Source organism: Rattus rattus, chromosome 6, assembly GCF_011064425.1.
Source record: "Rattus rattus isolate New Zealand chromosome 6, Rrattus_CSIRO_v1, whole genome shotgun sequence".
Classification (NCBI taxonomy): domain Eukaryota; kingdom Metazoa; phylum Chordata; class Mammalia; order Rodentia; family Muridae; genus Rattus; species Rattus rattus.
Window position 1 is genome coordinate 121,282,506 of NC_046159.1, and position 13,145 is coordinate 121,295,650.

Genomic DNA, 13,145 nt, shown 5'->3' on the forward strand with positions numbered 1-13,145 from the left:
CTGCCTCCCAGATGTCCCACCTTCTATTCTATCATGTTTTTTTAATTGCAGGTGACACATCCATATAATATACAAGACAATTCTCCTTACAAAAAAGTAGTTTAAGGTGGATGAGATAGGAAAGAAAAAGGGTGGCTTAAAACAGGGAATTAAGCTCTGTCCAATACAAATCCAAGTAGATGGGCCCAGGTGATGGGGAGCTTTGGGGAGCAAAAGATGAAGTTCAAATACTATGTGTTCCAGAACCTCATGAAAGAGGAGAGCACTGAAGTTTCAAGCAGATTTTGGGACAAAACGGTGATAAAGGGGTGCAAAGGTCCTGACATGTGGGGGTGACTCCTGAAGCTGCCCTATGGTATTTACTCCTTTCCCATCAGCCTTCACTGACACATAGCCACCAATAGTTCTAGAGCAGAAAGAAGGTCAAATAGATTTCACAGGACTGGTTTACAGTTTGTGCCATGGAGTACCCATCGGACCTCTGTGATGCACCCTTCCTGCCACACATTGATGGTGTATTTGCCCCTCCTCAAGACTCAGTTTCTTTCTGCAGTCTTCAAAGTCCAAGATGCCTAAAAACATATCCCCTCGCCAGAAAAATAAAATCTATTAATAGTAATGTAGAAATGAAAATAACGTTACCTGCCCAACACTGTTAATGGTGAAGGTGGAGGGCTAGGATTACAACTCAGAGTGAAACAAGACAGAAAGGGCACGGCATTGCAATGGCTTGAGTAGGAGTGGCTCTGTGTGCTCATGTGCTGCAATGCTTTTCACCAGGGAGTGGCACTATTTTGAAGATTAGAAGGGTTAGAAGGCATCGTCAGAGGAAGTGTCACTAGAGGTAGGCTTTGAGGTTTCAAAAACCAATGACGACAACCACCACCACTCCCCCTCCCCTCCCCCACCCACCTACCCCTGTCTCAAGATCAGGATGGAGCTCTTAGCTACTATTCCAGAGCCACGCGTGCTGCCATGATGATAATGGGCAAACCTCTGAAACTGTAAACAAACTCCCAATTAAATCCTTTCTAATAGTTGTTTTGGTCATGTTGTCTCTTCACAGCAATAGAAAGTGATTAAGAAAACATCAGTGGTCAATCCTCTGCTAGGGTGCAGGAGGGAAGGAATGTTCTACAGCGCACCAGGATTTAAGCTTGACAGTTAATAGGATATTTCAAAACAGATGGCAGGAAAGAATTTAAATGTTCCTAAGAGCAGAAAAATGATTTTCAAAGTGTTAGACATGTCTGTTACCTTCGTTTGATCACAGCATATATACATACATGTATTGACATATATGCCAAGTACATACAGTTGGTACATGTCAGTTAAAACAAAGTCACCCTACTCTGGCAACGGAGTTCTTTGGTTAGTTCCATGGAGCAGCTATGCTCTGGGAAGGACTTGTTCACTGTTCCTGGAGAGTTCTTCATTATAATCCTGGCTACTGTCAGCTCTCAGATTTCAAAATTCACTGTAGTTTGTATGATCACACATGACAGTTTCCCAACACAGTTCCTATTTATTTATTTACTTATTTATTTTGCTAATTCAAGACAATTGTTAAAAGCTTTTCCCTCTTAAATATATTTTGTAATTGGGTAATAAAGTTTGAGAGTCACATTCAATATCCAAGGGACTGAATCTTGACAACGGTCACATGAGCTTGTAGGAGGACTCCAAGTCTCAGATGAGAATGTAGCCCCCAGATTTCAACCTAGAAACACCACCACAAAAGTGGGGATCCTGCTGGCACCACCACACCTGGATCCATGGGAGTGTTAATAAATTTGTGCCAGGTTACTAACATTGTAATCATTTGTTACACAGCAACAGACAACAGACACTGAGCCAGTGCATAGTCCATTCAGTATTATGTGCTTTGATGGTCCTAAGTTACGAGTAAAGGGATGGCACACTCCTAACAGCCAGGTTCATCCTTTGGGGACACGTCTACATCAGTAATTGGCTGGTATATGGCAATCCTTAATCCTTTGTGATTTCACACATTAAACTGAGCTTAGATGTTTCTTTGAACATTCCAGAGGTGCAAGTGGTCTAGAGATGACTTTCTATCTGCACTGGGACTAACAGGTGTTATGCATAACAGACTGTATTGTACCCAAGCGCTCACAGACACAGCTTTTAGCCCATGCCATGCTTTCTTGTCTACCAGACCCCACTTCTGGTACTAAGTTCTTCACAGAATGAAAGGCAGAAGTCATCTAAAAATAAACCAGCCCTATATAGCAATGGTTTAAGCAAGAAGTGTTTATTTCACCATAAAGTTCAATTAGCTGAAGACTTGTAAGATTCTCCAGGTAAAAGATTCAGGTGTCAGAGAAATGTCAATGTTGTGTTACAGGGTTTTGTCTGTATTAGGGAAAGTAGCCATCTGCTACTAAGTTGCAAATGTTTTCTTCTGTGGCTAATTTATCGTTTGACTTTATTAAGCCATAGAAGAAACTTTGATTTTTATGAAACCAAAATACATTTTTTTAATTATACGGATTCTGAACTTTACCTAATAAAACTACTTTAAGTGATTTGAAACAAACGCTAATTTTAAATCCTTGACACCACCTTAACTTGGTATATAGTATAAAGTATGAGTCCAATTAAACTTCTTCCCTCTGACTATGCTATTGCTGCAACACTTCGTCTGAGAGGCCACCAGGACTGGCACTAAGTTTTACTATATGCCAATGGCATTGATGAAAGATCATGTTTTCCCTACCTAAAATGCTAATTCAATATGCTACTTTGATAGATTACCTAACAAAGAACACTAGTTATATTCCAGAAACAATGTCGTAGTAACCTTGGGTTAGTAGTTTATTAAAAGCAGTTTGCTTTTAGCCTACTGGGAGATTTCACCATTTTTTTGTTGTTGTTGGATTTTTTTCTTTTGGTGTTGTTACACTTAAGTTTATACTTTAACATAATAATTCCTGTAACTACATGGTATGTACTCATTGATAAGTGGCTATTAGCCCAAATGCTTGAATTACCCTAGATGCCTAGAACAAATGAAACTCAAGACAGATGATCAAAATGTGAATGCAGATCGCTCCTGAGAGACACAGCCAGAATACAGCAAATACAGAGGCGTATGCCAGCAGGAAACCACTGAACTGAGAACAGGACCCCTGTTGAAGGAATCAGAGAAAGAACTGGAAGAGCTTGAAGGAGCTCGAGACCCCATATGTACAGCAATGCCAACCAACCAGAGCTTCCAGAGACTAAGCCACTACCCAAAGACTATACATGGACTGAACCTGGACTCTGACCTCGTAGGTTGCAATGAATATCCTAGTAAGAGCACCAGTGGAAGGGGAAGCCCTGGGTCCTGCTAAGACTGAACCCCTAGTGAACTAGACTGTTGGGGAGAGGGCAGCAATGGGGGGAGGGTTGGGAGGGGAACACCCATAAAGAAGGGGAGGGGGGAGGGGGATGTTTGCCCGGAAACCGGGAAAGGGAATAATACTCGAAATGTATATAAGAAATACTCAAGTAATAATAATGAAAAAAAAATAAAATAATTCCTGTAACAGAAAATTTCATCTAATATGAAAAGCTTCTTTGAAAAGCTATTAGTAACTTAAAAAGAAACTGGGTGTATGCATCCCTGGCTGGACTGGAAGTCGGTATGTACTGGTCAGGCTGCCATCTCAGATCCACCTGCCTAGGCTTCCCCAGTGCGAGGATTAAACATGTGCACTATGTCTCATTATTTTCCCTTCCGACACAAGGTCTTATGTAGTCCATCTAGGCTGTCTTCATACTTGCTATGTAGTTAAGGCTGGTCTAAAACTCCTGATCATCCTGCCACCACTCCCCAGGTGCTCTGATCAGACCAATGTCACCATAACCAGTTCAGTATCAGTGAACTTTCCATTGAGTTCACTCTATGGCATATTCATAACTAGTCTGGAATAGTTTTTATACATATTTCCATCCATGTGGTTTCAAAGACGCATCATGTTCTGCAGTTTTGAGTGAAAAATAAAAGGTGTAAGATGTACCAAACTTAGTATGCCGTAACGAGCAGTTGGCCAATACTCCAGTTTGTTTCTCTGTCTCAGGTAGCCCACACCAGCCCAACTCTCTTGTAGCTAAGAGGGCTGGAATTTCTCTCCCTCCTGCCTCAACTGCCCCAGTCCTGTGATTATGGGCATGTGCCACACACTCAGCTTTCTGAAGAGAATGTATTTTTTTCCAATACATTTCATTTTTCTTATATAAAGTGAGAGGAAAGTGAGTGCACATAGGCAGGAATGTCTTTTCCCCTTGTGATATAATAACCACTTATATGTTGTAGTATATTTGTAAAAAACATGTCTTCCACTAGAGCTAATTATTACCTAAGAGGACTGGGGCTGCTGGGTAGTTGGGGAAACAGGAGTCAAGTCCTCATACTCAGGTAGAAGGCCCAGATGTTAGAACTGGGCGTTCTCTTGTGTGTTCACATTCAGCAAGAGGATAGCAGGTTAGCCCAAGTTAAGTCAAAGAGGAAGGTTTTGATGGCTCATGCTATCTGGTCATAAAGACTTTTAGGGGTATTCATACGAATTTGTTTAGTTTAAGAACTGGATGTTTCAGTTAATTTCCCAAGAATTCATCATTTTAAGACATCAACTGTTTGAGCATTATTCTTCTATTCACTGAAGTGCTCTAACTGCCCATGGTCTCAGTCTAGTGAGTGGACATGCACCACAGGATAAGGTTTCAAAGTGTGTTTTCAAATTCAGTGTGTGTGTGTGTGTGTGTGTGTGTGTGTGTGTGTGTGTGTGTGTGTGTGTGGGGGTTTCTTAGTTACACTTCAAAACAAAGTTGAGGATAAAACAACTAGCTTGTTTTTTGTTAGCTCTTACCCAAACTAAGGCTCAAAGTATCTTAATGTCTTATAGGACATGTTCTAGTTCTTGCGGACACTTACTCTTGGTTGATTTAATTAATTTCACATGGTGCTAGAACTGAACTATGAAATGGGTGCTTTTTATTCATAAGATTTCTATACTAGAAGCCTGCTACCTGTACTTTGATGCTTCAGAGATTGCAGACTATTCCCTACCAGTTACACACACAGACACACACACAGACACAGACACAGACACAGACACAGACACACACACACACACACACACACACACACACACACACGTACGAAGCCTGAAACCACGAGCTGACCAGAGGCTGATATTTCCTATCACTTTCCACTAAGACAGGGTATCTCACCGAATCTGCACTTTGTTCACTCCGCTAATCTGACTAGCTTGGCCAACTGCGGTCCTGTTTCTGCTTCCCAAGCACTAGGACTGCAGGAGGTTGCCATAACTGCCCAGATTTTTATGCGGCTCCTCACATTTCTGCAGCAAGCACATTGTGCAGTCATCTCTCCAGCCCTACTTTAGAGAGGTCCCTGCCTCAACATAGAGCTCCCTGATACAGTGGCTGCCCAGAAAGCCCCACGGATCCTTGTTTCCTCAACAGGGCCAGGCTCACCTTTACTACTATTGTAAGCATGTGCCCATTTCTCTTTGATTGATTAGGATCTCAACCAGGTCCTCAATTCTTTTTTTTTGAGGGAGCCACTTCCCTCACTTGAGCCCATAATCACTATCTGCACATCTTTCTAAAATGAGTTCCAAGGTGATTAATTGAATCAGGTAGAACCACCATCCCAGCAGTGTGCCTTATTAATAGCAGCATTTTAAAATATGCTTTAGTGTGCAGAGGCCATAAAACACTGCTGTGACTCAGTGACCTTAAGACTATGTCATGTGTGCCTAACTCTGTAATAGCCATACATACTGACTAATCTTGAATAATTTGACACTTCTTTCTCCATCTTCATCCTCTGACATTAATTTCCTTAAGTCTAACTGGCCATTTTATTTGGTAAATTTTCATTCTTTAAAAGGTAGCACTCACTCCTGGCTGGTACTACATGTTTCTACGCAATGCTTAAAACACTAAATTTTGAGATACCCATCCATCTTGAAAGACTCTGTCCTGAAAAAGACACTATTTCAAAATGCCAGTCATAAGCAGGTATATTCCTTTTAGTCCAGCACTTGGGAGGCAAAGGCAGGCAGATCGAAGCCAGCCTGGTCTACAAAGTGAGTTCCAGGACAGCCAGAGCCACAGAGAAAGCTTGTCTCAAACAAAACTCCCTTCTATTTCAAGCTCCCAAACAGGTTGGTCCGAGAGTAGTGGTGTTTACAACTAATTGATCAAGCCCCCACATATATAGACTCAAGATTACAAAATATACTGTGATTCTGTAACCCATCTTAGAGATGTGAGAGAACATCCTTAAAATACGTATTTTCACTGGAGTATTTGCACATGAACATAAGACAAAACCACCGGGTATTCTTTGCTAAATGTCCTGATAACATCCAGTGGTTGGCAAGAGCACAAAAAACAAAACAAAACAACAAAAAAGTCAGCATGTAAAACCTTTTGAAAGTGTCTTTCATTACTTCAAAACTTGCACTGTGGGGGTAGGGGATTTAGCTCAGTGGTAGAGCGCTTGCCTAGAAAGAGAAAGGCCCTGGGTTCGGACCCAAACCTGAAAAAAAAGAAAAAGGAAAAAAAAAAAAAAAAAAAACAAAAACTTGCACTGTGGTTATTAACAACTATTTTAAACACAAAAATAATTATTTAGATCCTGTACAGCTTATCTTTAGGTGTTCTTGATTAATTTTACTGGACAATTCCAAACATAATAAACCAGAACTTTTTAAAGCTCTTGTTTCTATTTCCGGAATCTAAAACACAAGTCTCATAAATATATGCTATCCCGTGTGGACGTGTGAAGATGTAGCAGAAATACCTCTGTAAATCAGAAAGCATCTGTACAATCTGTGAATAGTGCCTGTTCCGCACCCCTGACAGAAGTCCTGTTTTCCATACCCACAAGCTACTCCTCCACCCTCAGGTTCATGGCTGACTGTGTCCCCGGCTGTACTCCCTCAACTGTTACTCACTGCTTTAATCTCTATGCCTTCTGCACCTCCGTTTTAAGCATACTATACTAACCACAACTTACTGAGAGTTAACCCCTTCCAGTCCAGTTCTTAACCGTCCTAATGCGGTGACTCTTTACACGGTTCATGCAGCGGTGACTCCAACCATAAAGTCATTTTTGCTGCTACTTTTATTATGAAGAATTGCAGTGTAAATAGTTTTGGAGAAAAGTTTGCCAAAGGGGTCAGGATCACAGGTTGAGAACCACTGTGGTAGTCCTTCACACCAAACACCATTTTCCATACACTGACTCTCGGGTCATTTCCTTGTTTACCTAGTTTAAATTCCAGACCATCAGTGCAACCTTGCTCCTCTGGTGAAGTGAGTCATGCAACCTTGGCAAAGCAGGCCCCGGGTTAAACTCTGCTCATGTGCTCTACACCTCCACCACGTGCTCCTTCCCACTGATCACTACTACCCCAGGAATGTCATCTTGTCGGCTCCCTGCCAGGCTCTTTCCCATTCTTCTAATGCATGGTGTTTCTTCACCTCCTGGTTCCTTTCTCTAACTGCCAACCACTTCCTATGAAATCTAAAACCAAATTCTTCTAGCCATTCTCCTGCTCCCAAACACCCACTTGCCTGTTCCTTTCAATGTATGCCCAATTCCTCAAGCTCAAAGTACCTTCATCTCCTCTCAGACCCTGAGCCACCAACCAGGCAGCACACACCAGCTGATATGAGGTCCCCACACACATACAGCAGAGGACGGACGGCCTGGTCTGGCCTCAGTGAGGGAAGATGAACCTAACCCTTCAGAGACTTGAGACCTCGGGGACTGGAAAGGTCTGGTGGGTTGGAGACGGGGGGTGGAGGGTGGGGGCGAATGAAGGGTTGAGGAACTGTCGGTCTGTTGGTGGGTGGGCTGGGATAACGACTGGACTGTAAAAAGATTAAATAGTAATAATAATAGAAAAATATCTTCATCTCATGTTTCACAACCAAGCTCTCAGCAGATCTCACTAAACTTAGCTCCTACTATATACCTGCCTCTAAAGCTACCACTCATGTCCAAGCCAGCATTTTCTTCCACCTAGACTACTGCAGTAGCCTCCCAAGTTCACTCTTATTCTCCGGGCTCCTGGATGTCATCTTACTCAGCCTGCACTAGACCAGCCACTATAGTTCCTATTAAAACTACCCCTGAGCTTTAGGTATTCCATAGTTTCATTCTTCTCTCATAGAAACAAAATATTAAGACTCTAAAATTGTACAATCACTGTTTTGGCATGACTGAATTAGTGGAATAATTTCATTTTTCACATGCCAATTTAAAAAGCTGCAGACATTTTGAAAAGTATATCTAGACTCTAGAAAATTAAGAGCTAAAATAATTGGCTGCCATGGATATAAACCCATGCTAGCTAGCCCAACGCATACGACTTAGCCAATAGGTTCTTTATCTAGTATTTACTTCAGAATCATCAAAATTAAAGTACGTGTTTTAAAAATCTAGACAGAGAATTAATGTTATCAGTTCATTTTCCTTAGAAATCTTAATGCCAAGACTTAAAAACTAAAGAGAAAATTAGCCAAAACTGTCACAATGTCATATATTTGCAATGCTTTCAAAGCCCAACAGTGATTTTAAAAAGAAATTAAACAACATGCTCTCATTGAATTTTTAAAAATCTATACAATTCAAGCTAATGAAATATTTTATTATACATAGTAAAAGTGGTGTTTAAAAAAAAATTCCAGGCCCAGATGTCTGCAGGAGTATGTGAGAAATGGATTCCACTCGAGCATAAGCAGCAAAACTACTGAATGAAACCACAAATCCACCAACTCCTTTATAGTAAATGCCGACGTTCACCGAGGCTCGAATTCCTGTGGTGTCAGGAGATATATTTAACGTATTACACACATGCTTATGATGCATAGGAAAATGGAAAACAAAAGATGCAGTTGCATACCACTGGACTCCCAAATTTTCTAATTTACAACCTGTTAAGAATGACAATATACAAAGAAAGTATTTTAAAATAGTGTATGATTCACTGATGATTTTTTTTACTCAAATAAATACCAAATTTTGCCATTTTAATGTCACAATAAAATTCAGTTTTCAATCCAAGGGGAGGGAGAATCAGCTGAGACATGTTCATGAGTTCAGGATTATATATATATTACAATCTGCCTTATAATACACTTGTGGCTTTGTGATAAAAATAACTCAGGAACATATGGAATTCAAGCTAATTTGCATAACTGTCACAAGAAAAAAGCATTAAATGCATTTCTGAAATAAGTATTCTCATTTAATTTCAGAATCTCAAAACAGCAACAGACCTTGGCCTTGTTTTAAAAAAGTTTAGTTAGACACTAAGCTAGCTAAATAACCTTACTGAGAAGGTTTAAACGTGACTGGTATAGAAAATGCTCTCCCTCTAATCTCCATCTCGCACGCCAGAAGAGGTGAAAGGAAAAGGTAGACAATTTCTTTAGCAGCATGTATGGCTAAGTCCATCAACCACCTTAACTAGAGTGTCCACTACTGACTCCACTAAAAATACCTGCGGTCACATCAGAAGTTGCCCTTTTTACAGGCCAGAGACAATTTCAGGGTTACAGTAAATAAGATACTTTTGAGATATTTAAAATCTTTAGACAGAACCCAGAGGGATCACCTCTTCACTGTAGGAAAAGGAACAGAGAGAGAGAGTGAGAGAGAGAAAGAGAGATACTTGGAAAGGAGGAACAGAGTAAGATACTGGTCTAAACTCATGTCCAACCCTCTGAACAAAGGAAATGGAACAAGGTTATTAGCTAAGCTCTGTGCTCTAACCACACTACTTAATTACAGTGATCTTAGATGCAACAGCCCACCTCACCGGGCAGCTGACAGCTCAGAATACTTTTGCAATAATTTTTGTAACGCGAAGACACTAAAACAATCTGCTCATGCAATTTTCATTTATGCATTCTGCATCTCTTTGCCAATCTTGTAGCTAAGGATCTTGTTCCAGTCGATCTTAGTACGTGTCACTGGCAACTGTCGACGTAAGGCTTTGAAGGTAGTGTCCGACATTGTCTGATAGTTCTCACTGATGGCAGTCTAAAAAAAAAAGTGGTTAGACATTTAAAGTAAATCAAGGAAACAACTGCTTACAATGCAGGATAGTTTCAGAATATTCTTTAAGCAGCCCATTTCACTGTCAAAAATGGACTTAAAAGCTGTTTCAAAATAGCTACCAAAATTAAGAATCAGCCCCCACTGAACACAGGTACTTTAGAAAACCATACCTGGTATTCATTTTCTGCAGCTTCTACAATCTTTATAAATTCTTTTGCTGTTTGCACCTCATTCTGAAATAAAAGTAAAAAAAAAAAAAAAAAAAATTAAATCTCTATATTTTTAATTATTTTTTTCTCCAGTGCTGGGACTGAACTAAGAGACTTGTACATGTTAAGAAAAGCATTTTACTACCACAAACCCACTATTTTTAAAGGCATTTTTAAAATTTAATAAATTGTACTGATTAAAAAGTGTATTAAGCAAAGAAGACGACTGTGTGCTGGAGAGACAGCTCGAAGCTTACGTGTTCTTACTGCAGCTAGCCTAGGCGTGGTGATGCATGCCTTTGATCCTAGCACTTGGGGCGCTGAGGCAAAGACAGATGGATCTCTGAGTTCGAGGTCACCTTGATCTACATAGTGAGTTCCAAGACAGCCAAAGCTACGTAAGGAGACCTGTCCTGAAAATAAATCCTAGGAATTAAGTCACAAACACCATTAATTCTAGCTCTGAGGTAGCTAAAACCTTCTTTGGGTATCCACACCCATGTATACCTTCATGCAGACGCAGGCACACACAAACACATGCACACTTTAAAAAGAAAATTATAAGATTGATTATATTCTGTGTCCAAAGAACCAGGCAAAAATATTTTTAAAAGTCCACAGAACAAGCTTAGTCTCAGCATTTATTTTATTAAGTGAGATTTTTAATAATATACAGAGAAAAATCCAATTATAATATGTTATATATAGATTCCCAGTTCATCAGACCTTTGCCAATATAATATTAAACATTTACTGCATAATACTTAGCATGATGACTTTTAAAACCCAAACAATTAGGAAGAGCACATTTTAAACATGATGTAAATTTACTGTAAACATTTTTAAAACAAATGGTCAAACTTGTTTTGCTAACAGTGATATAAAGTGGGACACTGAAGAAAATGAGGATGGCCACTCCCTCAGTTGTCCATCCATTCTTACCTCCCCAAGGTATGCCCCAGGTCAGTCTCTTTCCCTAGAGAGCCCTCTTCCACTTCACTCGGTGGAGTACACTACCCTGTCTGTCATCAGAATTCTTTCAAATGAGCTCATAAGGACTGGGGAGCTGATGGGAGCCCAAGAAAAAAATCCAGATAATCAGGGATCAATAGATATATATGTTTTAAAATAAAATATTACTGTAAAATTCTCTAAGCATGTTCAATCACTATGACTAATTTAACACTAGCCTGAGTTTTTGCACAAACCCCTTACAATCAAGTTTTTCCATAATAGCAAATTCCCCAATGATGTGTCTTTGTTATAGTATTAATATAACAAGTAATAATTGAAAATGGTGCTTAACTTCAGGGACGTAACAGCACTTAGAAGTACAGATAAGTTGCTGTGACTAGCAAATTTGGGAGAATATCGTGTGACATTAAAAGTAGAAATTACTTAATAATGAAAATAATGAAAGTGTTTTTTTAAAAAAGGAGGTAACCATGCCCACAACCCCAGTGTAGGGGAGGCTAAGACAGGAGTTAGAGGATCACAAGAACCCATGACAAAAAGGTGTCATTTTCCTCCTTTGGTGGTAGCAAATATTTTTTAAAGCCAATGCCTCTGTAAAACTAGTATTTACAATATACTAGTACTTTTGTATACAAGTACAAATGTCTATAGGGAAATGTCACTGCTAATTACACTGTTAGTATATTTGGAGTAAAAAAAAATCGACAAGAAAATAAATGCAAATACAATTTAAAGAATATTGAAAGAAATTTAAGGAAGAAATAAAATTCAAATACAAAATTATCTGAATTTGAAGAACTTTAAAATATATAGTATTGTTTAAAAGTTAGGTACAAAGTCATGGACTTATCTTCATGACCTTGTTGTTTTAGGCATTGGTTTCTATCTATTTCAATAATAAAAAGCACACATTGAAGAAATAAATGAATACAGTGGCTTTGTTCTGCAACTGACTCCATGAGAAAGTTAGAAAGACATCACACAGAAAGGTGAAAACAGAGCCAGATATAATGGCACCTGCCTTTAATCCCAGCACTTGGGAGACAAAGGCAGATAGGTCTCTGTGAGTTCAAGGTCAACCTGGTCTACAAAGCGAGTTCCAGGACAGCCAGGGAGGTTATACAGAGAAACTCTGTCTCGAAAAACAAAAAGAAAATTAAAAAAAAAAAGAAAAAAAGAAGTGATTCATAAATTACATGATCCCAGACACACATCTAGAATATAGTAAAAGAACAAATAAGCAGTTAAGAATTTGGCAATAGGGCCGGGAGAGATGGCTCTGCTTGGCTACCCAGAGGATGTGGGTTCTAGTCCCAGCACACATACAGTAGCTCAACAACCATTTGTAGCTCCAGTTCCAGGGGATCCAAGGCCCCCTTCTGGCCTCTATGGGCACAATGTACACATGTTGTACATACCAGCAAAACAAAAACAAAAATAAAAGTAACTAAATTTACAAAAAAAAAAAAAAAAGAAAGAAAAAAGAAAAAGGCAATGAATTTGAACATACATTAACCCCCTAAACCCTAAAAAGAAAACGGCCAATAAGAACACTACAAGGATCAACCTATGTATCAGAGAGATGGAAAAACAGACGTGATACGACACGACTAGGGTCAATTGGGAAGAGGGAACTCAACTGAGAACTGCGTCTATCGCGTCAGCCCCTGAACATGTCTCTGGGGCATTTTCTTGAGTATCTAGACTAATGTGGGAGGGACCTGTCCATTGTGTGCAGTACCCTGGGCACGTGTTTCTGAGCTAAATAAAAAAAAAAAAAAAAAAAAGCTGGGGAAGCCATGGAAGCAAGTAAGGAGGAGGCACTCCATGGTCTCTGCTTCAGTTCC

General features: G+C 39.7%; 1 protein-coding gene across 1 annotated transcript in view; it reads right to left on the reverse strand.

Moving 5' to 3' along the window:
- Window positions 1-8,573: 8,573 nt before the first annotated feature.
- Window positions 8,574-13,145, reverse strand: part of Capza2 (capping actin protein of muscle Z-line subunit alpha 2) — a 34,604-nt gene continuing 30,032 nt past the window's right edge. Inside the window, exons 9-10 of the mRNA XM_032906919.1 lie at window positions 10,285-10,347; window positions 8,574-10,096 (exon numbers count right to left, since the gene is read on the reverse strand). Coding sequence (XP_032762810.1) covers window positions 9,956-10,096; window positions 10,285-10,347 — 204 coding nt within the window. The 3' untranslated portion in view covers window positions 8,574-9,955. The remainder of the gene's footprint in view (window positions 10,097-10,284; window positions 10,348-13,145) is intronic.